General features: G+C 39.4%; 1 protein-coding gene across 2 annotated transcripts in view; it reads left to right on the top strand.

Annotated features, from left to right (window-relative positions):
• The window catches only part of TRPC6 (transient receptor potential cation channel subfamily C member 6), a 110,703-nt gene that overhangs the window by 73,611 nt on the left and 12,347 nt on the right, over nt 1-24,745 (top strand). For both annotated transcript variants that reach the window (XM_077893207.1, XM_077893208.1), the window contains exons 2-9: nt 3,403-4,177; nt 7,999-8,184; nt 9,973-10,137; nt 15,901-16,117; nt 19,590-19,823; nt 21,613-21,877; nt 23,232-23,427; nt 24,415-24,618. In XM_077893207.1, the coding sequence (XP_077749333.1) occupies nt 3,403-4,177; nt 7,999-8,184; nt 9,973-10,137; nt 15,901-16,117; nt 19,590-19,823; nt 21,613-21,877; nt 23,232-23,427; nt 24,415-24,618 (2,242 nt within the window). The remainder of the gene's footprint in view (nt 1-3,402; nt 4,178-7,998; nt 8,185-9,972; nt 10,138-15,900; nt 16,118-19,589; nt 19,824-21,612; nt 21,878-23,231; nt 23,428-24,414; nt 24,619-24,745) is intronic.

The raw sequence follows: 24,745 nt of genomic DNA, 5'->3' as shown, positions 1-24,745 counted from the left end.
CTCCCTCTGCTACTCCCCTGCTTGTGCTCTCTCTCTCTCTCTCTCTTTCTGTTAAATAAATAAATAAATAAAATATTTTTGAAAAAGCAACTTAGAAGTAGATTCTCTGAAGTATTTGGATCTGTGTAGAGTATCACTAATGTCTCTGGATTTAGAGAAGAGAAGATAATGTGTCTTTGAAAGAAGAAAAGGTGTTCTAAAGAACAAAAAGATGTTCTTGAGAATTAAAAACATAATAGCAGAGAAAAATTTTCAAAAGATATATTAGAGGATAAAGTTAGAGAAATGTCCAGAGTATAATACAAAAGCAAACAAACAAAACTCCTAAAAAACCAAAACCAAATCAATAAAAAGAACACATGCAATTAACTGGAAAATTGGAGAGAAAAGATAAGAAAATTAAATGGTAATCCCAGAATGTCCAGCATCCAAAAGGAGTCCCAGAAACAACAGTGAGCCAGAAACAAAATTATCAGAGATGTGAGTCAAAAATATTTCTCAGAAAAAGAAAAAAAATATTTCTCAGAGAAGGACACTTTTTTTTCTAGATGAAAAGATTTACTGGGTGCACAGAATGATGGAGGAAAAGAGATTCCCTTCAATAAAAAATTATGTAATTTTAGGATAGCAGCAGCAAAGAGATATCCAGCCTCATATTTCCCAAGAGCTACTATAAAAATTAGTATCTAATAGAACAAGTCTTTCAAAATTATTTTCAACCTAGAATTCTCTACCCAGCCAAACTACGAATTAAGATTTTTGATATTACTAACTCATTTTTAGACATGCAAAACCTGAAGGAATTTTCCTCTCCTGCTCGTTTTCTCTGTCAGCTCCTAGAAGATGTGCTGTCCTGGATTACGGTAGTGAACTGAGAGGGAGGAGGATCTGGGATACACATTACATGAGGATCCATCACAAAAGTAAAGTGAAGAGAATCCTTGGGATGATGCCAAACAGAAGATCCAAGAACAACATACATTTGAATCTAGACCACAGCTGGGTCCAGGTTCATAGACACTCTTCAAGAAGCTAAAATTCAAAAAACGCGTAGCACATTGGATGAATTAAATGAAGATTTAGATTGAAGGAGTGTAGAGGTTTTTGAATTAGTCATACATACACAGAACATTAAGCATATGAATACAGAAAGAGAAGTTTTAATTACTGGGTTTCGGGACACAGAGAAGTGGTGCCAGGAAAGACACATGCATGTCACAGCTTGGACCAGCACTGCATTATCCTAACATAATAGTTACACCATAACTATCCTGGAATGATATGGAGCTGTGAAACATGTTTGTATGTGTCCATGTGGGTGTGTGAGAGGAGGGAGATCGTGAAAGTGAGCTAAATGCTCAGCTTCGGTGGGTCCATAGATAATGACAAACCTGGAAAATCAGAAATCACAATATTACTAAGTAATATGGATATAAGGATTGAAATTATAAAATAATCAGTTAAATAGTTGACATTCTTACCTCTGGGGATCAGAAAGTGGGGGAAATGAAGAACATAGGGTTGCTGTTTTTTTATAACATGCTTATGGAGTCCTTAAATTGTGCATGTGCATAACTTGATAAAATTAAAAATGGAATTGAAAACAAAGCAATAGCTATAGAAATCAAAATATATGTAAAAATCATTTTCTTAAGATTTAACAAAAGTTCCCTATATAGTATCTAAAGACCTACTTTAAAAATTAATGGAATTGTGGCATATGTCTAGCCATTGGCCTGGGATAACATTTTAAATTTATTTTTTATGGTTTTATTTTTAAAGATTTTATGTGTTTATTTTAGAGAAAGAGAGTAGCAGGAGGAGCAGAGGGAGAGGGACAAGCAGACTCCTTGCTGAGCACAAAACTTGATGCAGAGTTCAGTCCCATGACTCTGAGATCATGACCTGAGCTGAAATCAAGAGTCAGATGCTTAACTGACTGAGCCACCCAGGTGCCTCCCTAGACATCATTTCTTAAATTTACAAAGTTGTCTCTTTAATAAAACATCAGGCTGGTTACTTTTGAAGAGAGACCAAGGATGGTGGAAGGGTTTATTGCTGAATGAGTCTATGGAAAGCGTTGGTGAATGTGTCAGCATACTCTTTGAGCTCCTTAGAGAACCATAGTCTGTTTCTGAGTGGCTGACATGTCACTACTTCTTTGGGCATCACACTACCAGAGACAAGAGACTTGGTACCAAGATGGATAAGGACTCATAGAGAAACATAATTAGGCCACATTGGAGGGAAGGATCATTTATGGGGTCTTTGGACTAACTTTAATTTCTTCCTAATGGGAAATTTGTGACAGTTTTAGATGGATGGCTCTATAAACATTTATAAAGAAGGAAACATCTCTCACATCTATCATCAATCACACCTTTTCCCCTCTTGAAATTTCAGCCCCCTGTCCTCCTAACATATTCCCTCTTTGTTCTGCAGGGAAGGGCCCATGTGAGTCTGTGGTTAATGATAGTGATAAGGATTGAGTCTTAAACTATAAAACATAAAGTTATAAATCAATAAGGGAAAAAATCCCCATTGTAGCATTTGATTAAAGAAGGAATCACTCTCTCCTATCACAGAGTGAAGGCTTATCCTGAAGGCTAGCCACCTTTTTGACCACTGTCTTCATCATAGATGAATTAGTCATACATACACAGAACATTAAGCATATGAATACAGAAAGAGAAGTTTCTGATTCCAGGATCATAGAGGTGTTCTTTCCCACCTGCACTGTAATCACAATGTTCTCATTTCCAGTGATTTTTAGAACACCTCACAGAGTCCAAGTCTCAATTGTTCCCATTAATGAGACCTGTGCTGTAGCATCTGGTTGATCCCTGTGCTGGGGAAACTGTCTACTTGCACCCACTCTGTCTCACACTCCCAAAACATAACCTCCCCTGAGTCCTACACATCTTTCTGTCTTTAGCCTGTAACTTTCTCCGGGAAGCATCGTTAGATAATGCTGCTCTAGGTTTATCATGACAAACAGCTGATGACAAGCCACTGTGTTGATTCCCAATTTCTTCCCTGAGACCCTAAGATTTATCAGGGCAGGAAAGTTTCTACTTTTGTCACCATTGGTTTCCCTGGGGCTTACAGCATCTGTGATCGACACATACCCGTTAATCCCTATGTGAACAGCACAGAGAGACTATGGGAATTGCCAGTCTCCACCCCAAATGGAAACATTGAAATCTGCAAAGTGCTTGGCTTTCTTAAAGGAGAAGTTCTTGGAATCCATTAACAAACGCATCTTCATTTATATTATAGTTGGTCTAGAGCTGATGAGCAACATCTAATATACTTGAGGGTTGCATTAGATGAACAGCGGGTCATTTGGCACAGTAAAATGCTTTTAATATGATTTGTTCCAATCTTTCTATTTTATTACAGCCAGGACACCGACAGCAGACTGGCCCACCGGCGGCAGACGATTCTCCGTGAGAAGGGGAGAAGGCTAGCCAACCGGGGACCAGCATACATGTTTAATGATCGCTCAACAAGCTTATCTGTTGAGGAGGAGCGTTTTTTAGATGCTGCTGAATATGGCAACATCCCGGTGGTGAGGAAGATGTTAGAAGAATGTCTCTCACTGAACGTCAACTGTGTAGATTACATGGGCCAGAATGCCCTGCAGTTGGCAGTGGCCAATGAGCATCTGGAAATCACAGAACTTCTTCTCAAGAAAGAAAACCTGTCTCGAGTTGGGGACGCTTTGCTTCTAGCTATTAGTAAAGGTTATGTTCGGATCGTGGAAGCTATTCTCAGCCATCCAGCTTTTGCTGAAGGCAAGAGGTTAGCAACCAGCCCCAGCCAGTCGGAATTCCAGCAAGATGATTTTTATGCATATGATGAAGATGGGACACGGTTCTCTCATGATGTGACCCCAATCATTCTGGCTGCCCACTGCCAGGAATATGAAATAGTGCACACCCTCTTGCGGAAGGGTGCTCGGATTGAACGGCCTCATGATTATTTCTGCAAGTGCAGTGAATGCAACCAAAAACAGAAGCATGACTCCTTCAGCCACTCCAGATCTAGGATTAATGCCTATAAGGGCCTGGCAAGTCCAGCTTACCTATCACTGTCTAGTGAAGACCCAGTCATGACAGCTTTAGAACTTAGCAATGAGCTGGCAGTGCTGGCCAACATTGAGAAAGAGTTCAAGGTAGGTCTCTTACGTTAAGGACTTCACTCTCCAAAAGCCAGAGTCAAGGTGTATCCATATGTTTCTAGTAGGTGCAGCATCATGCTAGTTACCGTGGACAGGAAATAATTTTATATATTTTCTGAACAAACTCTTTGTTGTAATGAAAATGTAGTAAAACTTGTGATCACTGCCATTTTGAGATGGTCTACTGTAGACACTTTACATTTGTTATGTCTAATTCTTATCACAGCCTTGAGAATATATGAGATACTTTTCAGATGAAATGGAGGCATAGAAAGGTTAATTAAGGCCCAAGACACACATCTGTTAATTGGCAAGCTGGGCTCAGAATCCAGGCATGCAGTACTCTAGAGCAGGTTCTGTCTCCTGGGGAACCATGTGTGGGTTCAAAGCATGGTGATAGGTGCCACTGAGGCCAGAAAGATGAATAAGCTGAAAGAAGTCCTGGTTTGACTGGAGAGACACATGTGCATGTAAATAGATGTGATATAGAGAGAAGTGGAAGTACTAGGTGAGCTATAGTCACTGTGCTCTGCAGTCCCAGTCAGTTCTCAGGGGAGTTACAGGTGCTATGGCATTTCAGCTGCATAGGGCAGAGTGCAAAGGATCTGGGGAGGCAGGGGAAGGAAAAGATATTTCAGAGCCAGATGACAGCAAAAGCTATAGCTTGTAGCTACAAAAGAAGTAGTCAAGGAGTCTTTTTATAGAAGATGCATGGAGAGATATGCCAGATACCTCTTGGTCCACATGGTTTGTGCTGCATTTAGAGAGGATGAAAGCCCAGATTCCCAGCCCCAGAATTTCCATCAGTCATTGCTTTTCAACTCAGAGGTTGACAGGCAAACACTCACTGCTAATTTACTAGTGTATGGTGAGAGCATGTGGCCCAAAGACATGACCCACAGTTAACTCAACCTGCCAGCTTCACATTTCCTTTCAAGGAACCAAAATCACAGTGCAGCATCTGGCTAATGAACTACTGCCAACACTCATTTCAAGTGACTTTACCTGTCAATTTCAGAGAACTTAAAATATGAAAACATTTGTAAAGGGATTCCCATAGTCTTATTCTTTCTTTCTTTTTTTAAAAAAATTTTTGTTTTGTTTTGTTTGAGAATATGTCTTGAGAATTCGTAGTGAACTGGAAACAGTTTTTTAGGTCAGGCATTAAATAGCACAAAGCTCCCATACTTTTTCAGCTTGTGAGGTTCCTACTGAACAGTACTGCCCCACAGTGGAACATGCTCTCCTTTTAAATATCTAATTTCACCTGAGCCTTTTTGGAATTGTAGGGAACATCGATTTTGATCCTTACATTTTTCTCTTTTTAAAGGCTAAGGATACATCTAGGAGTTGAAGGCTAATATAAGAAAGGCTAGATGCATTGAAGTTTACCTTTAGCTGCATGGGTACTTGCAAATATCAAGGATGGGCCCGTTTTCAGATCTTGCCTTTAATGGCATAGAATAAAATAATTGTGCTTTACTGAAAGCTTGCTAAATGTTCAGCACCATGCTAAGTACATTCTACATGTGGTTTGCTTAATCTCATTTAACCTCAGTTTTCTCCTTTGTAAAATAGGAATAATAATAGCACCTACTTCATATATTGGTTTTAACCTATCTGAGATCACATGCCTGAGCAGTGGAAGATCTGTGATTTGATTGTAGGTATATTTTAGTGTAAAAGTGCAAACCAGTAGCCATTCTACTTGATAGTGGACATGGGGAACATATACACTCACACACCTCAAAATTTGTTGCCAAGATCCTAACTGACTATTGCGTGAAAAGGGTAAAGATATTTCCTTGTGACTCTGTGTATACTATCTGAGCAGATACCTGTCTGGAAGTAGCATGAGCCATTTGTCTTTGGGAATCTGTTTGCATCTGCCATTAGCAAAGTGTAGCCTATGTAGAAGTCACTAACTTGTGTTGGAAGGCCACTTGGCACAATTTACAGAGAGGAGTAAAGCACCCAAGTAGGTGCTTTATACAAATCCATATAGACTTCCCCCAGCATCTTCCTCTCCTGATTCTTCCAAGAGATCTTTCATCCTAAGCATACCAGTACTTCCAGGATGGAGGAGACAACTAGCAAAGCTGTGGCTCTGAAAGTAAACTCTGCCACTCAGGCTTTGTGACCTCAGGGGACCTTATGTTTTTTTTTAAGTTTCTTTTTCTTTTTAATTCAGTTAGCCAACCTGTAGTAAGTATATCATTAGTTGAAGAGGTCGAGTTCAGTTACATATCAGTTGCATCTAACACCCAGTGTTCATCACATCACATGCCCTCCTTCATGCCCATCCCCCTCCATCCCCTCTCCCCTCCAGTGATCCTCAGTTTCTTTCCCAGAGTTAAGAGTCTCTCATGGTTCCTTTCCCTCTCTGATGACTTCCCATTCAGTTCCCCCCCTTCTCCTATGATCCTCTGCACTGTTTCTTATATTCTTCATGAGTGAAACCCATATGATAATTGTCTTCCTCTGATTGACTTATTTCACTCAGCATAATACCCTCTAGTTCCATCCACATTGATGTAAATGGTAAGATTAGATTTTTGATATGCAAAATGGGAATAGTATTTACCCTACTTGCTTCCCAGGTCTTCAAAGATCAAAAGAAAAGCATTCTACAAAGAAAGTGGCATAATTCTAAAAGGCAAAGGGTTTGGGGCCAAACAGAATTGGATTTGAAGCCTGATTTTGATACTAAGTGGCTGGATGATCTTGGACACATTCTTAACCAAACTAAGCAAGATGATTTTGAAGATTACATGAGACAGTGGAATCCATTTGCAATGCAACAAGCTCCAGCTAATATATTTTCTTGATTCACATTGGGCTATAAATGGCCTCATTTCAATGGAAGAGAAAACACAGACCTGAATGAAGATACTAATACATAGTGTATATAACCTAGAGGTTTTTTTTAATTGAAGTATGTTATATCCCCACTCACAGTGCAGGCAAGTTCTCTTTTTTTACATTCTTGGCAACACATTATTGTCTTTTTTATTTTAGCAATTCTCACAGATGGAAGGTGGTATCTCATTGTGGCTTGCATTTTTCTGACGAATAGTGATGTTGAACATGTTTTCAAAACGTGAATTTTTGATGTTTGAATAAGATCTACACTTTCTAAATCTTTCCAACATTATATTGTAATCAGTAATAAATTACAACAAAAGGCATTTTCATTAAATTTTCTTTTCTCCAAAGAGAAGAATTTTGGTTTTCAGCCTTTATATTAGATCTTGTCTTTTGACTCTGATTTTGGTACATAAAGTTCCTCAATAACAACTTAGTAAGTAGATAAATGACACGTTTGTTTTTCTCGAGAACCTCTCTAAATGTCCTGTGTTTCTCAAGTTTACCAACACAGTTTACAAGATCTTCCAAAGATCTATCAAATATATAATATGCGCTTGCCGATGAAGTCATGAACAAACATCAGAGATACGACATGTGCAAAGTAGTAAGATCTGGCTGAGGGGAAAGTTGCTCACTTTGTATTTCTTCTGAACCAACAGATGAATTTGACACAGTACATGACTTTTCGACTTTTCCATAGCTTTGATTATGTTTTAGACAAATCTCTTTTCTTTGGATAGGAAGAAAATCTTTACGGTGCTAAGATATTTCAGAAATCACTCAGCAGAACAGCAATTAAAGCACATTGAAAGAACAGTAAACCTAAGATAGAATTTTTCTGTTTTTCTCTATAAACTATCAAGTCACTGATAAATTCCACTGCATAGCATAGTAAATGTGCTACTTCTCCATTATTGTTTTGTTTTGTTTTGTTTTGTCTTTCCTAGAATGATTACAAAAAACTGTCGATGCAGTGCAAAGATTTTGTTGTTGGACTCCTTGATCTGTGCAGGAATACGGCAGAAGTGGAGGCCATCCTGAATGGGGATGTTGAAGCATGCCCCAGTGGCGGAGATCACGGTCGTCCAAATCTCAGCCGTTTAAAACTTGCCATTAAATACGAAGTAAAAAAAGTAAGGTCAGGCATGAAGCCCATGTACGCTATTTCAGTTTTTATTGGTGCGATGTAAGGATGAGGGGCTGGCATAATGCTCTCGAGCTGGGTTTCACTAACCTGCAGGTGCACGAGGCAGGTTCTTTAAGTAACCCTTAGAGCTTAGCTGTGAGTCTTTGAAATCTAGACTTGTCCAGGCAGTGATTGCCACTTTCTTGTGCTTGTCTCATGCTGTGAAAACGACTTTGTGTGTCCTGATTATCAGGTACTGGTTATATGAGAGGAACAGCAGCACTGGAGACCCAGTTTCATTTTCCGTTTGTTTCTGTGTGCTGGTTTGGGACCAGTGCCCTTGATTCCTTCTGGGGTGCATCTGAATCCCTCCAACACTCTCTGGGGACCACTTTCAGTCTCTGCCTTCATGTCATGCCCTCCATTCTTAATTGCTTTCTTAGATTAGGTATCTTTTTAAAAAAACACAAAAGTTTTTAAGGACAGTTTCTATTAAACTAGTCTATATAAGAAAGAGTCTAATAAAACTTACCATACATGCTTATGGCAAGTTTTCAAGCAGTATAGACATGCCACCTTTCTCTTTCCCCAATTCTTTTTTTTTTTTAAAGATTTTACTTTTAAGTAATCTGTACACCCAATGTGGGATTGAACTCACAACCTCAAGATCGAGAGTGGCAAGCTCCAGGGACTGAGCCAGCAGAAGCCCCTCTATATTCCCAATTCTTAGTGGAGAGTAGTTATTATATATAATATACTATTATATTCCTCTCCACAAATTTACATCTTGGATATCTTCACATTTCAGTAAATAAACATCCATCTCATCTTTTCAAAAGCTGTTTGTATATTATTATTTCATTTAATCAGCTTGCTATTTAAGAGTGTTTATTATTTTCTTCAGGTTTTCATTAATTCAAAATATTTGCTTCGTTTCCCTTCAAAAAAAAGTGTACTGGTGTATATACATGCCACTGGTATACCAGAGGACTTATTTTTTTCTATTCACAATGGGTGTTATTAAATCTTACCATTCAGAGAAGATAAACATTGTATCATGTTTTAATTATCTTCAAGGTTAACCATCATTAACCATTTGTATTTCTTTTATCTCACCTTTCAATATTTTTAAATCAATTTTTATTTTGCACTGTTGCTTTTTGTATATTAAATAATGTTGCCTTCTGTCATATGTGGTGTTCACTTATAAAAAATAAATATGCTAGAATAAAAATTGGGGAAAATAACAAGTAAAATTTAATTATAAAGTTTTCTTAATTGTAAGAGTTTATGGCACAGGAATAAAAATGTATCAGTGGAATAGAAGAGGCAGCCTAAGCACAGGCCCATATACAAATGGGAGTCAGTGAATGTAGCATTGTGGGTCAGTGCAGAAAAGGTGGCATGCTTTTTTAAAAAAAAGTATTTAAATATCTGGCCAGTAGAGTCTTTACATCACTCTTTCAAGATGGAGAAAAACATATGAGTCCTTGTGCAAAGAACTGATTAATCTTTTTATAATATTAAATTTCAGAAATTTTTCTATGCTTTCAAAGAAAGACCATTAGTAGTAAAGGAAGAGTTTGATAAATGGGAATCTTCAAATTTATATAATACATATTAGAACCTCCTGCCACGTTGCTTGATGCCTGTCAACTAGATGTTTAATGTTTGTCCTGTAATTCAAACAATATTTTTCATGGAAAACCCCAGAACAAAATATTAAAACACAAGAAAGGAGTTTATGAACTTTTCTTTGATCAAGCTATTAAATGTTTTCTCATTTCCCTGCTAGTTTGTAGCTCATCCAAACTGTCAGCAGCAGCTTCTGTCCATATGGTATGAGAACCTGTCTGGCTTACGGCAGCAGACCATGGCGGTGAAGTTTCTTGTGGTCCTCGCAGTGGCGGTCGGATTGCCCTTCCTGGCTCTCATTTACTGGTTCGCTCCATGTAGCAAGGTACGTCTGCAGAGCCCGGACCTGAATAGTGTCCTGGAAGTCTGCAGAGCCATATATCTAGAGCCAGTGAATCAGGGAAAATTCTGTTTCCCAGATGAACATTTCATGGAAGTCACAGGTGGTTTAAATAATATTATTGTTCTTAGTATTACAAAAATAATATTAATTTGCTATAGGAGATAGAAGGGAAAATGGATAGAGAATTAACCTGTTATACCACCACTACTGAGCTGAGAAAGAAGACTAGTTACTGTGTTAGTATATTTCCTTTCAATCCCCACTAGAGGCGTGTCTTTTCATATATTTTTATAAATTTAATGAGGTCATAGTATGCATTGAACAGATATTTTAAATATAATACTAAAATATAATTTTTTTGTCCTTTATTCCTCCTCAGGCAAAGTCCGAGATACTAGTTCTTTTTTGTGTGTATTTATTTTAGTCAATTTGACCAGATAAATCTCAATTTAAATAAAGAACAACCATGTAAATACTAATGTGATGCTCATTTCAGTGAAGAATATTTATTTTAGGGACAAAGAACACTGCGATGGGACAGCAAAGATAGTCTGTCAGCAAAATCCATCTGCTCAGACTTTGGTGGAGATACTATGTTCAAAGGGCCCAGCCTTTCATTAGTGTGACAGCACAAGTCTGAACTATGTTGACCTGTCACTCTTCACAGGCACAGAATTCTATCTGTCTTGCATTGCCAGCAATCTCATTCTTCATGTTTTTGAAGCCACATTTCTGGACTGTGTAAGTCTCAATTCTGAGAGTCAAACTGAAATAACTCTGAAACGATGTGGCTAAAATGTCTGCTGGACCACCCGGGTGCTGTGTACAAACACCAGTCAAATACTTGCTGTTCTTTATGCAGGCAGGACTCATCTTCAAACATTTGTAGCACATGGATGCAAACACATGAGTCACCATAAGCAACATATTGTCTTCTTTTCACTTAGTCACATATTTGATGGGATTTGAAGGGACCTTTCTAAGTGGACTTGAGCCCCAGTGGAGCCAGGCTTCCTCATAGAGGGAAAGACATAGTCCCCTGCAGGGGCAATGATGGGAACTGCTGGAAACTCAGGGTTTTTTCCTAAAGGCAAAATCTGTCATCATAGGAGTTTTTTTCCCTTAAAATATATAAGGCCCTCATATTGAGCTTCTAGAAGTAAAACAGAAAAGGTAAAAATAGTGAGATTTAGTAGATTTAGAAATTAGTAGTGTTTTTTTTCTAGAAAGTTATAATTTTTCTTTTCTTCTCTTTGTCATAGAAATGACAGATTTCTCATTGAAACAAAAATCCAGAATTATCCTTACTAGCACACAGGTCACATCCACGTGCATAGGTACTCCCTTCCTACCTTACTGCTCCCAAGTCTTCAGAGATTTAGCTGAATTGAGTAGCCAGGGCGGGAGTGTTCTGAATTATCCTGGTTTCCTGATGACTCTGTGATCAAACTGTAGTATCTTTCCAAACTGAATGATTGTCCTTTTCCATATCCAGGGAGTTCAGAAGCATGATGACTTCCAGAGTGCTTGGTGTTTGACAACACTTTTTTTTTTTTTTGACAACACTATTTTTGACAGTCCTTAGAGTTTCTTAGATTTTGACTGAATCCTAATTAACCTAATTTCCTTTACTATTTCTTCTTTCCTGGTCATGTTTCTTTCCTTGCATCTGTTTTCCATTCTCGTTTATGAACCCTGAGGCAAATAATTAAATTAAAAGGACACTGTCAAGGTATTTTTGTTTTTATTTAAAATCTATTTTATTACCTGTTATTTAGCTTTTGAAGTATGATGATAAAATTGACCTTCACAATTTTTCCCTTAGCAATGAACATAAACACTATTTACAGGTTATAGAGGAATATTGCTTAAAAGCTATATTGATGTTTTTATTTAAAATACTATTTTAAGTGAAAGAGATTATAGGGAAAAGGAGAGAAAATGAGTGGGAAATATCAGAGATGGTGACAGAACATGAGACTCCTAACTCTGGGAAACGAACAAGGGGTAATGGAAGGGGAGGTGAGGGAGGGATGGGGTGACTGGGTGACAGGCACTGAGGGGGGCACTTGATGGGATGAGCACTGGGTGTTATGCTATATGTTGGCAAATCGAACTTCAGTAAAAAAATATACAAAAAAAGAAAATAAAATACTATTTTAAATACTAGGGGAGTCTGGGTGGCTCCACTTGGTTAGGCATATGACTCTGGATTTCAGCTCAGGTCATGATCTCAGGGTTCTAGTTCAAGCCCCTAGCTAGGCTCCATGCTGAGTGTGGAGCCTACTTAAAAAAAAAAAAAAAAAACTACTTTGAATACTAAAAAATTTCTGACACATCCATAAGAATTAAGCCAGATCAGATTGCAGGCCTGTATACCTTGACAAAGTCCCTATTTCCATGTAAAGTTGGTTTTCTTTCCTCAAGTCTGCTTCCTTCTAGCAGAAAGTTTTTTTCTTTACTTGTTTCCTTTGTCCACCATAACCCAAATATGTTTTATGCTCATTACAATAAAAATAGGTCATGCTGTGATTTCAAGCCATTTTAGCTTAAGCTAACTTCAACTTTTAAAAAAAAATTTATTTAAATTCAATTCAATTGAATTGATTGAATTTATTCAATTGTGTCAGAGGTAGCGGTCAGTGATTCTTAAGTTGCATGAAGAGCACATGCATGTGCTCTTCCCACATCCCAGTGCTCATCACATGGTGTGCCCTCCCTCTTGGTAATCCCCCAGTCACCCCCTCCCCCACCCCAGAGACCTTCAGTTGGTTTCCTAGAGTTCAGAATCTCTCATGTTTTGTCTCCATGCTTTCATTGTATTTTATTTTTTCCTCTCTTCCCCTATGATCTTCTGTTTTGTTTCTTAAATTCCATATATTAGTGAAATCATGTGGTATTTGTCTTTCTCTGATTTATTTTGCTTACCATGGAATATTACTCAGCCATCAAAAAGAATGAATTCTTGCCATTTGCAATCATGTGGATGAACTGGAGGGTATTATGCTGAGTGAAATAAGTCAGTCAGAGATTGCTTCCACCTTTCCTGTTCCTATTGGTATTTGGCAGTTAGGTATTTAGTCATCATTAAATACTTGAAGAAAGTATAATATATAATCTCCAAAGCCAAGTATTTCTTTCAACACTTAACGTCAAAATTTTGTCAGGCCCATTAATTATTTACCTTGTTCAATTGGTAAGTCCCCTTATTTACAGTCATTTTTATTATTTTTTTAATTTTTTTAAAGAATTTTATTTATTTATTCATGAGAGACACACACACAGAGAGAGGCAGAGACACAGGCAGAGGGAGAGGGAGAAGCAGGCTCCATGCAGGGAGCCTGACGTGGGACTCGATCCAGGCTCTCCAGGATCACACCCCGGGCTTCAGGCGGCGCTACACCGCTGCGCCACCGGGGCTGCCCTACAGTCATTTTTTTTTTAGAAATTTGTTTATATCCCAGCATACATGGACGACAGATTTTACTAAAATGCATAACTCACTTCAATTCCTAAAGTCCACTGAATGGTGCCAAAACCTCCCTTAGTTTAAAGAGGAACACAACTCTCAATAAGTAGTAAGTAGTAAGACATAGAGGTGTATGGAGGTGCCTGGGTGGTGTGATCAGGTGGGTTTCAGACTCTGTTTTCAACTCAGGTTGTGATCTTGAGGTCCTGGTTTGGAGCCCCGTGTCTGCTCTGTGCTCAGAGGGGAGTCTACTGGAGATCATCTCTCTCTCCGTCTGCCCCTCCTGCTCATGCACTCTCTCAGATAAACAAACAAACAAATAAATCTTTAAAAAAGAGAGAGATGGGGCAGCCTGTGTGGCTCAGCAGTTTAGCGCTGCCTTCTGCCCAGTGCCTGATCCTGGGGACTCGGGATCGAATCCCAGGTCGGCTTCCTGCATGGAGCCTGCGTCTCTGCCTCTCTCTCTCTCTGTGTCTCTCATGAGTAAATAAATAAAATCTTTAAAAAGGAGAGAGGAGAGACTAGACTAGGATTAATTTCAGCTTTAGCATCTATGATTTTGAAAAACATAGACGAGTAAGGTTTCTAGGAACAGAGAACTTGATTGCATCCCTTCCATTGTAATGTTAAGCTTTTTTCAGTATTAAAAGAACCTTTTGGGACCCCTGGGTGGTTCAGCGGTTTAGCGCCTGCCTTGAGCCCAGGGCATGATCCCCGTGTTCTGGGATCAAGTCCCACCTCAGGCTCCCTTCATGAAGCCTGTGTCTCTGCCTGTGTGTGTGTGTGTCTGTCTGTGTCTCTCATTAATAAATAAGTAAAATCTTAAAGATAAATAAATAAAAGAACCTTTTTTCCCTCAAAGAATTGACATATCTCTGTACTTTAAGGAGAATAATATGAAATTATTTGTAAACCAAATAGAATCATTAACTCTGAAACAAGAAGTCCTGCTTTCAGACTCCAGCTCTACCACTTAAGGAGCTGTGTGACTTTTAGGCTGGTTTCTGGATCTTAGGATCCTCAAATTCTTCATCAGCAACACAGAGTCTTAGGGGCACCTCCCCTTAGACTGTTGTCATGGACATGAGCGAACAGAGTAAAGCACTGAAACTATTACTTGCTGGCTAAGTGTTGATGGGTTATTAATTTACACATTTTTCTGTAATAATAAATTCAATTGAAAATCTGTTAAAAGCAATGAAGCCCCCTTCCAAGAAGAAATCTAATCTGCACATATATGCTGAGTCATTCACTATTTCAGGGGATGTATGGATCCCCTGAGACTCATCCTGGACACACTGTCCCTCTGCCCACCTAAGACTTGTGTATCTCTGATGGAAACTAATCCTGTACAACAGAAGCAAAAGAGCTTTTATTGTTTCCATATTTCACATGAAGAATATGATTTCCCCATAACTCAGGAAATTTACTCATTGCCATTCAGCTAATGAGAGAATGACTCTGGAACCTGAAGTTATAATGTTGGACTTTAAATCCAGTGTCATTTCAGGATGTTGTTCCCAATACGCTATGGGAACTGCCTGTCGTCCTGTCCTCAGTTGGGGGTTCTGTCTGTGGTGCTCGTGACTCTACTCCATCAACCTGAACACCAGCACAGCCACATCAGGTGCACCTGTGTCTGTGACACATGTGTGAGGACAGCAGGCAGAGCAAACATGGATCTAGGATCTTTACATGGCAAATGGATTCAGTTCCATATTTTCTTTTTTTTTTTTAAGATTTATTTATTTATTTATGAGAGAGAGAGAGAGAGAGAGAGGCAGAGACACAGGCAGAGGGAGAAGGAGGCTCCATGCCGGGAGCCCGACACGGGACTCGATCCCGGGACTCCAGGATTGCGCCCTGGGCCAAAGGCAGGTGCTAAACTGCTGAGCCACCCAGGGATCCCCAGTTCCACATTTTCATCCACTAAATTAGTTTGGCTTTTATGATTAGTGATGGCACTATACTTTGCCTTTTGTCATAAAATACTATTTTGTCAATGTTATATAATATTTTAAGAATTTAAGTATCATTTAACAGAAAAGTTAACTTATTTAATTGTAAGTCCAGAATATCAGCAAGTGTAGATGAGGGATATGACCAAAATTTTAAGACAGCATAAAGAATTATTATTCTTTCATTAGTTATATAAATATACATAATTATCTTGGAGAACACCGGAGTACACAGGTATTTATTACTGTGTATATGCGTGTGTTTTGCAAAGTAGACAAACCAGAGTTAAGATTTTCTTTCGGTGTGTGTTGTGGCAGATGGGGAAGATCATGCGCGGACCCTTCATGAAATTTGTGGCACATGCTGCCTCCTTTACCATTTTTCTGGGACTGCTGGTCATGAATGCAGCTGACAGATTTGAAGGCACCAAACTCCTTCCTAATGAAACCAGCACGGATAACGCAAGACAGCTGTTCAGGATGAAAACATCCTGTTTCTCATGGATGGAGATGCTCATTATATCCTGGGTAATAGGTAAAGACTGAGATGCTGTCCTCATTTGTGTGTGTGTGTGTGGCCTGAGCAGTTGGGCTGACTGACCCTGATTCCTTCACGCAACACTTACACAGATGCATCCAGGTGATGTGGCTCACCGCACACCAGGATTTTCCCTCTGTTTCTCCCCTCCCCCTTTTTTTTCCTTTTTTCTCCCTCTGTTTCTTAAGTGTACTTATCTTGGGTTCAGTATCAGGTGCATGGTCTTCTCACACACCACCTGTTTTTTAAGTTTCCAAGAAAAACCTGGAAGAAAACAGTACAATAGTATTAATCAAATCTGGCTGATGATGAAGTACTGCTATTCATATTTTGGGAGAGCTGAGATTTCTGATTTAAAGGCAACCACATGATTTTATGTTGAGATTTACTGGGAATAGAGCTATTAGTCACTCCCATTTACTGAACAGCTATTACGTGCAGAACTGTTCAAAGCACTTTACAGACATCAAACACACAATCTCTCTGAGTCGTAGTTCTGTAATCTGGAGCCTGACTCGAACACGTATTTTACAGTGTTTATCTGAGGACTGAGTAATTTGCTTTAGATCCCCCGTATAGTGGGTAAAGCAGAGAGCATGCAGGCTGTTTGTCTTCAGAATCAATCATGCACATGGCTTGTCCTTAAATATAATGCAAATGTGAAAGGTATTTCAATGAGATGTTTGTGCATTCACAAACATGAATTCAGTAGCCAGGTGGTGCCTTAGTTAAGGAAGGAGGGCACCTAGGTAAGTGCGCAGAGCCCCTGCAGTAATGGGAGTTCAGTGTGGTCAAGGTCAGTCAGTACATCCATCACTGACAGATACTGTAGCTGAGGTGCTGTTAGGATCACATGAACATGCACAGAGTAGGCATCTAAGTCTGAGTGAGGTGGAATATAGAAGGGGCAGAGGCCACCTCCCTGGACAGACCTTCCAGCTCAGACTTGGAAATAAGGCAAAGTCCGCAGACCTAGAGTTTTGGGGAGAAAAGATGCTAGGAGGCCTGGAAACCCTGCCAGTGGAACTGTGGAGCTGGGATGGCACCTGGCACACTTGAAATGTCAGGAGGTGGCACTGCTCCAGCACAGGGACCTTGGAGTGTGGATGGGTGGTGGCCACATGGCCCCAGTGGCTTTCAGCATTAGGTACCAGTGTCAGCACATCTTAGCAAGGTCACAGCAGCTGAGAGGTGGTGAGTGCAGAGGCCTAGACCTGACCTCAGCCTCCCTAGCATCTAGGGAAGGGTGGGTGTGAGGGTAGGCCTCCAGGAAAGCCGGTGCTCTGCATGTAGGGAGGGAGCCACCTGGGATTACTGGGTGGTGGCTTCACTTCTCTGACAGTGGAGCAGAGAGACTCTCATACTCGTGCTCAACCCGACCCAGGAGAATGAGAAGCTGAGGAGTAGGTCTGAGCTGTGGTTGGCTTTGAAGCGCCCATGGGATTTCCAGGGGAAGATGTCCAGTAAATACTAGAGCTCATAGCAAAAGGGAGAAACAGGGTGGGGGCTCAGCGTGCAAACTGCATCCCCAGGGTGTAATATACCTTAGATAAAGGAGAGTTTGATTTGTCACTATTTCTTTTCTAAATTTATTTGACATTGACCAGGTACCATCGAATTATAAGAAATAAATTACATTTCACTTTGAGCCTTTGATTTAAACTAAGAATAGTCATTTGGACATTGCCGTAAACTAACTGCTTATGTATGTGTGTTAGTATATATAAAGTACATAACAGTGCTTTGCACATAGGGAATGTTCCATAGATTTCAAATAATTATGATTATTATTAAAGTTTTCACTAAGAGTTCATATGTTACTTTTAAGGGCACCTGGTTGGGTTAGTTTGTTAAGTGTCCAGCTCAGGTTGTTTTTTTTTTTTAAGATTTTACTTATTTATTTGAGACAGAAAGAGAGCACATGAGCAGGGGGAGGGGTGGAGGGAGAAGGAGAAGCAGAACTCTGCACACCCTCCACATGGGGCTCCATCCTAGGACCCTGGGATCATGACCTGAGCAGAAAGCAAACACTTTATCAACTAAGCCCCCCAGTCACCCTGACATTTTGGTTAACATGTTTAGATTTTATTTTTTTTATTTTTTTTATTTGTTATTTATTCATGACAGAGAGAGAGAGAAAGAGAGAGAGAGGCAGAGAGAGAGAGAGAGAGAGGCAGAGATACAGGCAGAGGGAGAAGCAGGCTCCATGCAGGGAACCCGACGTGGGACTGGATCCCCGGTCTCCAGGATCACACCCCGGGCTGAAGGTGGCACTAAACCGCTGAGCTACCAGTGCTGCCCTGGTTAACATGTTTAAGTGTTTATCCATAAATGTTTTCCATGAGCTTTCATCCACATCTTCCAAAAGGCTTGTGCAGAGACAAGATTAAATGCACAACAGTTTTGCTGTGGGGGGTTTAAGGGGGTTTCACGTGACCAGACATGAGGAGGTTTCTGAGGCTGCAAGGGCCATCAGGCTGGGATGCAGGTCTGATCCCAAGGGAAGCGGACAGGGAAGGAAGGTGGAAGAGAAGCATCCCAGATCTCCATTTAGCTATCACAGAAGCCCAGTGTCTCCCAAGCATGGGGGCCCCTGGGCACCAGTGGGAAACAGCCCATGGGAAGTATGGCCTCATGCCCATAGTGTCTAGAAGTGATTGCTGAACCCCAAGGACAATTAAATTTCTGTAGTTGGAGATATGTGAGGTCCATCCTTGTGGCCACTACCCCAGAGTCATTAGAATATCATATTAAATGGCTGCAAATACTCCATCGTGGGAGTCCCATCATGGCGTCCATCCTGAGGGTGTGAGTGTGGCTGTGTTTGTATGTTCTGGTTATTATGAAGAAGGCTAAAATGAACACCTTTTTGTTGTTGTTGTTGTTGTTGTTGTTGCTGCTGCTGCTGCTGCTTCAAGCAGGCTCCATGCCCAGTGCAGAGCCCAGTGCAAGGCCCGAAGTCATAGGCCCTAAGACTGAGACCTGAGCTGAGATCAAGAGCTAAAATCAGCATATCTTACCTGTCCAGGTGCCCCTAAACATCTTTTAAATACCTTATATGTATAGAATCAGTGGATTAAAGACTGTTATTTGATGGGACACCCGGGTGGCTCAGTTGGTTAAGTGTCCAACTCTTGATATCATCTCAGTTCTTATCTCAGGGTTGTGAGTTCAAGCCCCACATTGGGCTCCGTGTTGGGCATGCGGCCTACTGAAGATATTTTTTAAAAAATAAAGATTGTTGTTTGAGCACTCTTGAGCTTTGTCAATTGCCTTCAGGTGATACACTGATATGGCTGGACTGGGATTTGTGGGGACACAGGAATTATTGTTGGAATGGTGGGATGTAGCCAGACTTTGAAGAATTTTGAATGTCAGGCTGAGACCTTTCAAACTTACTTTGTTTTATTGGAGAGCTAAGGCTGGAATGAAATTAAATTGAATCTATTTTAATCCTTTTCTAATGCAGGCATGATATGGGCCGAATGTAAAGAAATTTGGACAGAAGGCCCCAAGGAATATTTATTTGAGTTGTGGAATATGCTTGACTTTGGTATGTTAGCGATCTTTGCAGCTTCATTCATTGCAAGATTCATGGCATTTTGGCATGCTTCCAAAGCCCAGCACATCATTGACACAAATGATACTCTAAAGGACTTGACCAAAGTCACATTGGGAGACAATGTGAAATACTACAATTTGGGTAAGTTTATAGTGCACTGTCAATGCAAGTTAATAAAAATGCAGAGTTTTCTGCTAAGAGTCAATAGGAGTTTGATTAGTACTCAGTTTGGAAGCATCTGTGTCTGAAAAAGCATGCTCTCTGCGCCTGCCTTTGTCTTTCTACTGGCTGGAAACCTGTAACTTTCTCTTTTGGACCAGTTGGCAAACCACGATTGGGAATGCCTGTCTTATGTCTTAGATTTATTGTTTTTCTTTGTATCTATTAAAAACACATTTGAGTGGTATACATTTGAGTACCACTTATGTTTAAGACAGTAAAATCTGTGACAGCAGGGGAAATGCGGGATCCCTGGGTTGCTCCTGATAAGACTCAGTGCTGCTCCCCAGCCAGGCTTTGAACTGGGTGGGAAACCAAACAGAAAGCTGTGAAGGCCAGATCCCTGCCTCTAATGCTAATCAAGTTCATAGTAGATGACCTAGTTCTGAGTCTCTTAGCCAAAGGGCTCCATAATGAGGCAGATGTGTCCCTGGGTTTGTAGACAGTGGTGGACAGGGCAGTCCTCCCCACGGCGGGCATGGCAGCAAGTGCCCGATGGGGTGAGGTACCTTCACGGAGAAGCAGATGAGGAGGATTCTCAGAAGGTGGATAGAGCTGAAACCAGTACACTCAGTTATCACTCTCTCAGGGTAGCTGCTAGGGGAGGCATTCCACCTCCAGGAGGAAGGGGAGTCAGGAGGGAGACAGGCTCTGTGGGTGCTGAGGGGACATCCCTCCTTGAGGAAACCTGGGGCGGGGAAGACAGATCCCTTTTGAATATTTATTTCAAACATCCTGCTAAGAAATCAGTTAACATCAGACTGACATCTCTGTGGGTTTATTGACGATATCACACAGTGATCTCTTTATTAGTATTTTTAAAAACATCTATTTTAATGTTTAACACTTTTTTAATATACAGAATTTTTAAAAGTCACAGCTATTTATACATTGTACTCATAGACTCACTATAAACCAGGAAACTGCTTTTACTAGTTTCTTGTATCTGTTCCTCATTTAACTTCCTAACAAGTAAGCAAAAACAAATAAGCAAATATAATCCTATTTTTCCTCTTTCTTACACATTGTTTTGCATTTCTCTTCATAATGGTTTCTTAATTGAGTTTTGATGGCCTAATATAATAATGCCAGGAAAATGAAAAAATGAATACTTGCCACATTTTTATGATTAAAATAGATTTATCTGGGCAACCAATAAAAATTGCTTCTAGTAAGTTGAAATAACTGCAAGTACTTTGCACGCCCTAAATTACATTTTAGTGTAATTATAAGTTTAAGGGTAAATAATAAATGCTAATTGTATAATGCCAAGCAAGTTCTAAACACTGAATATGTTGGCTTATTGACTTTGCAAGTGAAAAAGGGAGGAGTGATATTATCTCACTTTTAAAGATGAGAAAATAAAACGAAGAGAAGTTAAATAATCTGCACTAGTTCTTACACACACACACACACGTATATGCACACACGTGCACACACAGGAATTTTTGCAGATACCGAGTCCCTAGTTTGAACTCTTAACCATTATGCTACATTCTTATGGAAAATTGCCAGCAAACCAGGAGGGTCCTGGTTCTTAATATATTCAGAAGCTTCCATATGCCTGGTCCTTAAAGAAGCCCTTGAAGATCACAGATTTCCAACAGACATTTGATTGTTAATGTGATTATATTTCTTTTGCAGAAAAGAAGTTACCTCAGTAAACAACTTAGAGACATTCATGGTAACTCTTGTCTTTCCTCTTTCCTAGCCAGGATCAAGTGGGACCCCTCTGATCCTCAGATCATATCTGAAGGTCTTTATGCAATTGCTGTAGTTCTGAGTTTCTCAAGAATAGCTTATATCTTACCAGCCAATGAAAGTTTTGGGCCTCTGCAGATATCACTCGGGAGAACAGTGAAGGATATCTTCAAGTTCATGGTCATATTCATCATGGTCTTTGTGGCCTTCATGATTGGAATGTTCAACCTCTACTCCTACTACATTGGCGCAAAACAGAATGAAGCTTTCACAACGTATGTGATCTCAGATGATCTGATGGTGGAGATTGCAGATTAAATAAATGTTAGCTTAACAGTGTTCATCTATGTCCATGGGCTGGATAATGTTTTGGCGAAGACTTCATCTCCAGTTTCTCTTTAGCAGAACGAGAGGATTTTTAAATGAATTGGGAGAACTTGAAAACATAGGCACCTCCTGATATAAAGTAATAATAGCTAACATTTTTAGCACCAGTTATTCTGGTAAAATACCTCACTCACATCATTTTATTATCTCTCTTACACAAAAAGAAGAAACTGAAGTTCAAAAAACTTAAATAACTTGCTGGATGTTGCATAGCAGCTAGTGTTACAGAAAAGCTGTGCCATGAGCCCTGGTCCTGGACTCCAGCCTCTCTTCTGCTTGTTAGGGTTCCTGGGGCTTTTGTCCAGTTTGTCAGATCTTATCATTGAGAAGATCTAGGTTTTAAGTAGTGACAAGTGTTTTGACTTAGGTTTTCCATAGACACAAGTGTTTTTTATGTAGTATGTTTAGAATAGATCACTCAAATTTAGGTTGTCCACCTTACAATGAGAAACATTGACTTAAGCATAAACTACATTAACCAGTCTCATAAAGTGCAGTTTATCAAAGAAATGAAACCAGCTCGGTTAAGCAGAGGGGCTTAGCTTTGGTCAATAATTATGCATAAAGCATTGAAATTCCTACCTAAGACTTGTCAGTGATTTTCATAATAGTGTCTATGTGTATAATTGCCATATTTTCCTTAAGACACACACTATTATTATTTATTTATTGGATACAAGTAGAAGTATAGATGAGCAGAAAGCCTAAAAGGACTCTAACAAATTGTGTTGTTTTTTTTTAAGATTTTATTTATTTATTCATGAGAGACACAGAGAGACAGAGACACAGACAGAGGGAGAGGCAGGCTCCCTGCGGGGAGCCTGATGCAGAACTCAATCCCAGCACCCCAGGATCACGCACAGAGCCGAAGGCAGATGCTCAACCACTGAGTCACCCAGGCGTCCCACAAATTGTGTTATTTTTATTAAATAATACACTTAACACTTCCATTGCCAAGGCTACGGATTATGAAAATGTTGCTACTTGTGGTTATCAAGTTGTTGATAGCATTTATTAAGTGCTTATTATGTGCCAGATACTGAGCTTAGTGCTTCATCCCTGCAACCATCCAGGAAATAAAACTTACTGTACCCATTTTACAGAAAATAGGTTTAGAAAAGTAAAGAATTTTCTCATGAATATCTAGTTATTTGCAAAGATACTAAATCAACTCAATTCTATTATGGGATGATAGTCATTTATACACTTCATTATTTACTTTCTCTCTTTATTTTCTCCCAGAGTTGAGGAGAGTTTTAAGACACTGTTCTGGGCTATATTTGGACTTTCTGAAGTGAAATCAGTGGTCATCAACTATAATCACAAGTTCATTGAAAACATCGGTTATGTTCTTTATGGAGTCTATAATGTCACAATGGTCATTGTTTTGCTAAATATGCTGATTGCAATGATCAACAGTTCATTCCAGGAAATTGAGGTATGATTTCCGCACATTTGTGTACTCGTGATGACATGAACAGTTGTGTACTCCATGATGACACGTGCAGTTATGTACTCCATTATGTTGTGAACATGTGTGTACTCCTTGATGACACGTATAGTTATGTACTCCATGATGATGTGTACATGTGTACTCCATGATGTGTACACTTGTGTACTCCATGATGACATGGACAGTTGTGTACTCTATAATGACACATACATTTGTATACTCCATGACAAAATGTATGTGTGTGTACTCCGTGACGACATGCTTTACCTTATTCTGGGCATCAGCTCAACAATGCTGGTGAAAGTACAGGCTGCTTTTCCTCCTTTGTACTTTGCCTGTTTTATATACTTGTCTGGCCAGTAATCTAGAAAATTTTCACTCTTTGCTTCCAAATGCAACATTGATGGGTGTAGGGGGATAGTTAAGTCAGAAGGAGGAAAAATGTGATCTGATTCATTATTGTTTTTTTTTTAAATAAAACTTAGAAATACTATGTCAGCTTGAATTTATATTTTATTTTTAAAAATTATTGCTTACAAATACCACCATTAGTCTCCAAATCTTTTTGGTAGTGATGTTTAAAGTTGACCCTCTCTCAAATTTAGAGTGAGAGAATAAGTGTTTATTCCAGAAATTTCAGAAGGTGTCCCAAATTAAGTTATGATCTCTTGCAGAACAAAAGAGTGAATAATTATATGGTATTTTTTTAGAATGTAGAAAAATACATTTATATCTTTCAGTATTTTTGTAAACATATGCACATTTTGAGCTCTGTAGTTCTGCAAGCCTGATAAAAATTTCAGACAGCTTTTGGAAGGAGTGTCTGAGTAGAGCCTTAACATTTAAAAAAAATCTTGGACTGGTCTTTGTGGTCTGAGAGTGTTTGCAGGCACCTAGCTACGCAATATTAGAAGAATCCCAGTAATTCTGTTTATGCATCTCTTTGCTAAACTGTCATGTGTATTTGTATAGGATGATGCTGATGTAGAATGGAAATTTGCAAGGGCCAAACTTTGGTTTTCCTACTTTGAGGAGGGAAGAACTCTACCTGTTCCTTTCAACCTGGTGCCGAGTCCAAAGTCCCTGTTTTATCTCTTACTGAGACTTAAAAAATGGATTTCTGAGATGTTCCAGGGCCATAAGAAAGGTTTCCAGGAGGATGCAGAGATGAACAAGGTAATATGACTTGATAACTTAAAATTATATTTTTAAACACTATGATCATTAAAACCACACATCCCTTTAGAAAGAAGTGGTCCATGGTGACATGTCCCATTGTTCCCAGATCAGCATGGTCCTTTGG

The sequence above is a fragment of the Canis aureus genome, chromosome 3, assembly GCF_053574225.1.
Source record: "Canis aureus isolate CA01 chromosome 3, VMU_Caureus_v.1.0, whole genome shotgun sequence".
NCBI classification, from domain to species: Eukaryota; Metazoa; Chordata; class Mammalia; order Carnivora; family Canidae; genus Canis; species Canis aureus.
Note: the sequence above shows the minus strand (reverse complement) of the source record. Positions and strands in the feature narration are given on the sequence as shown.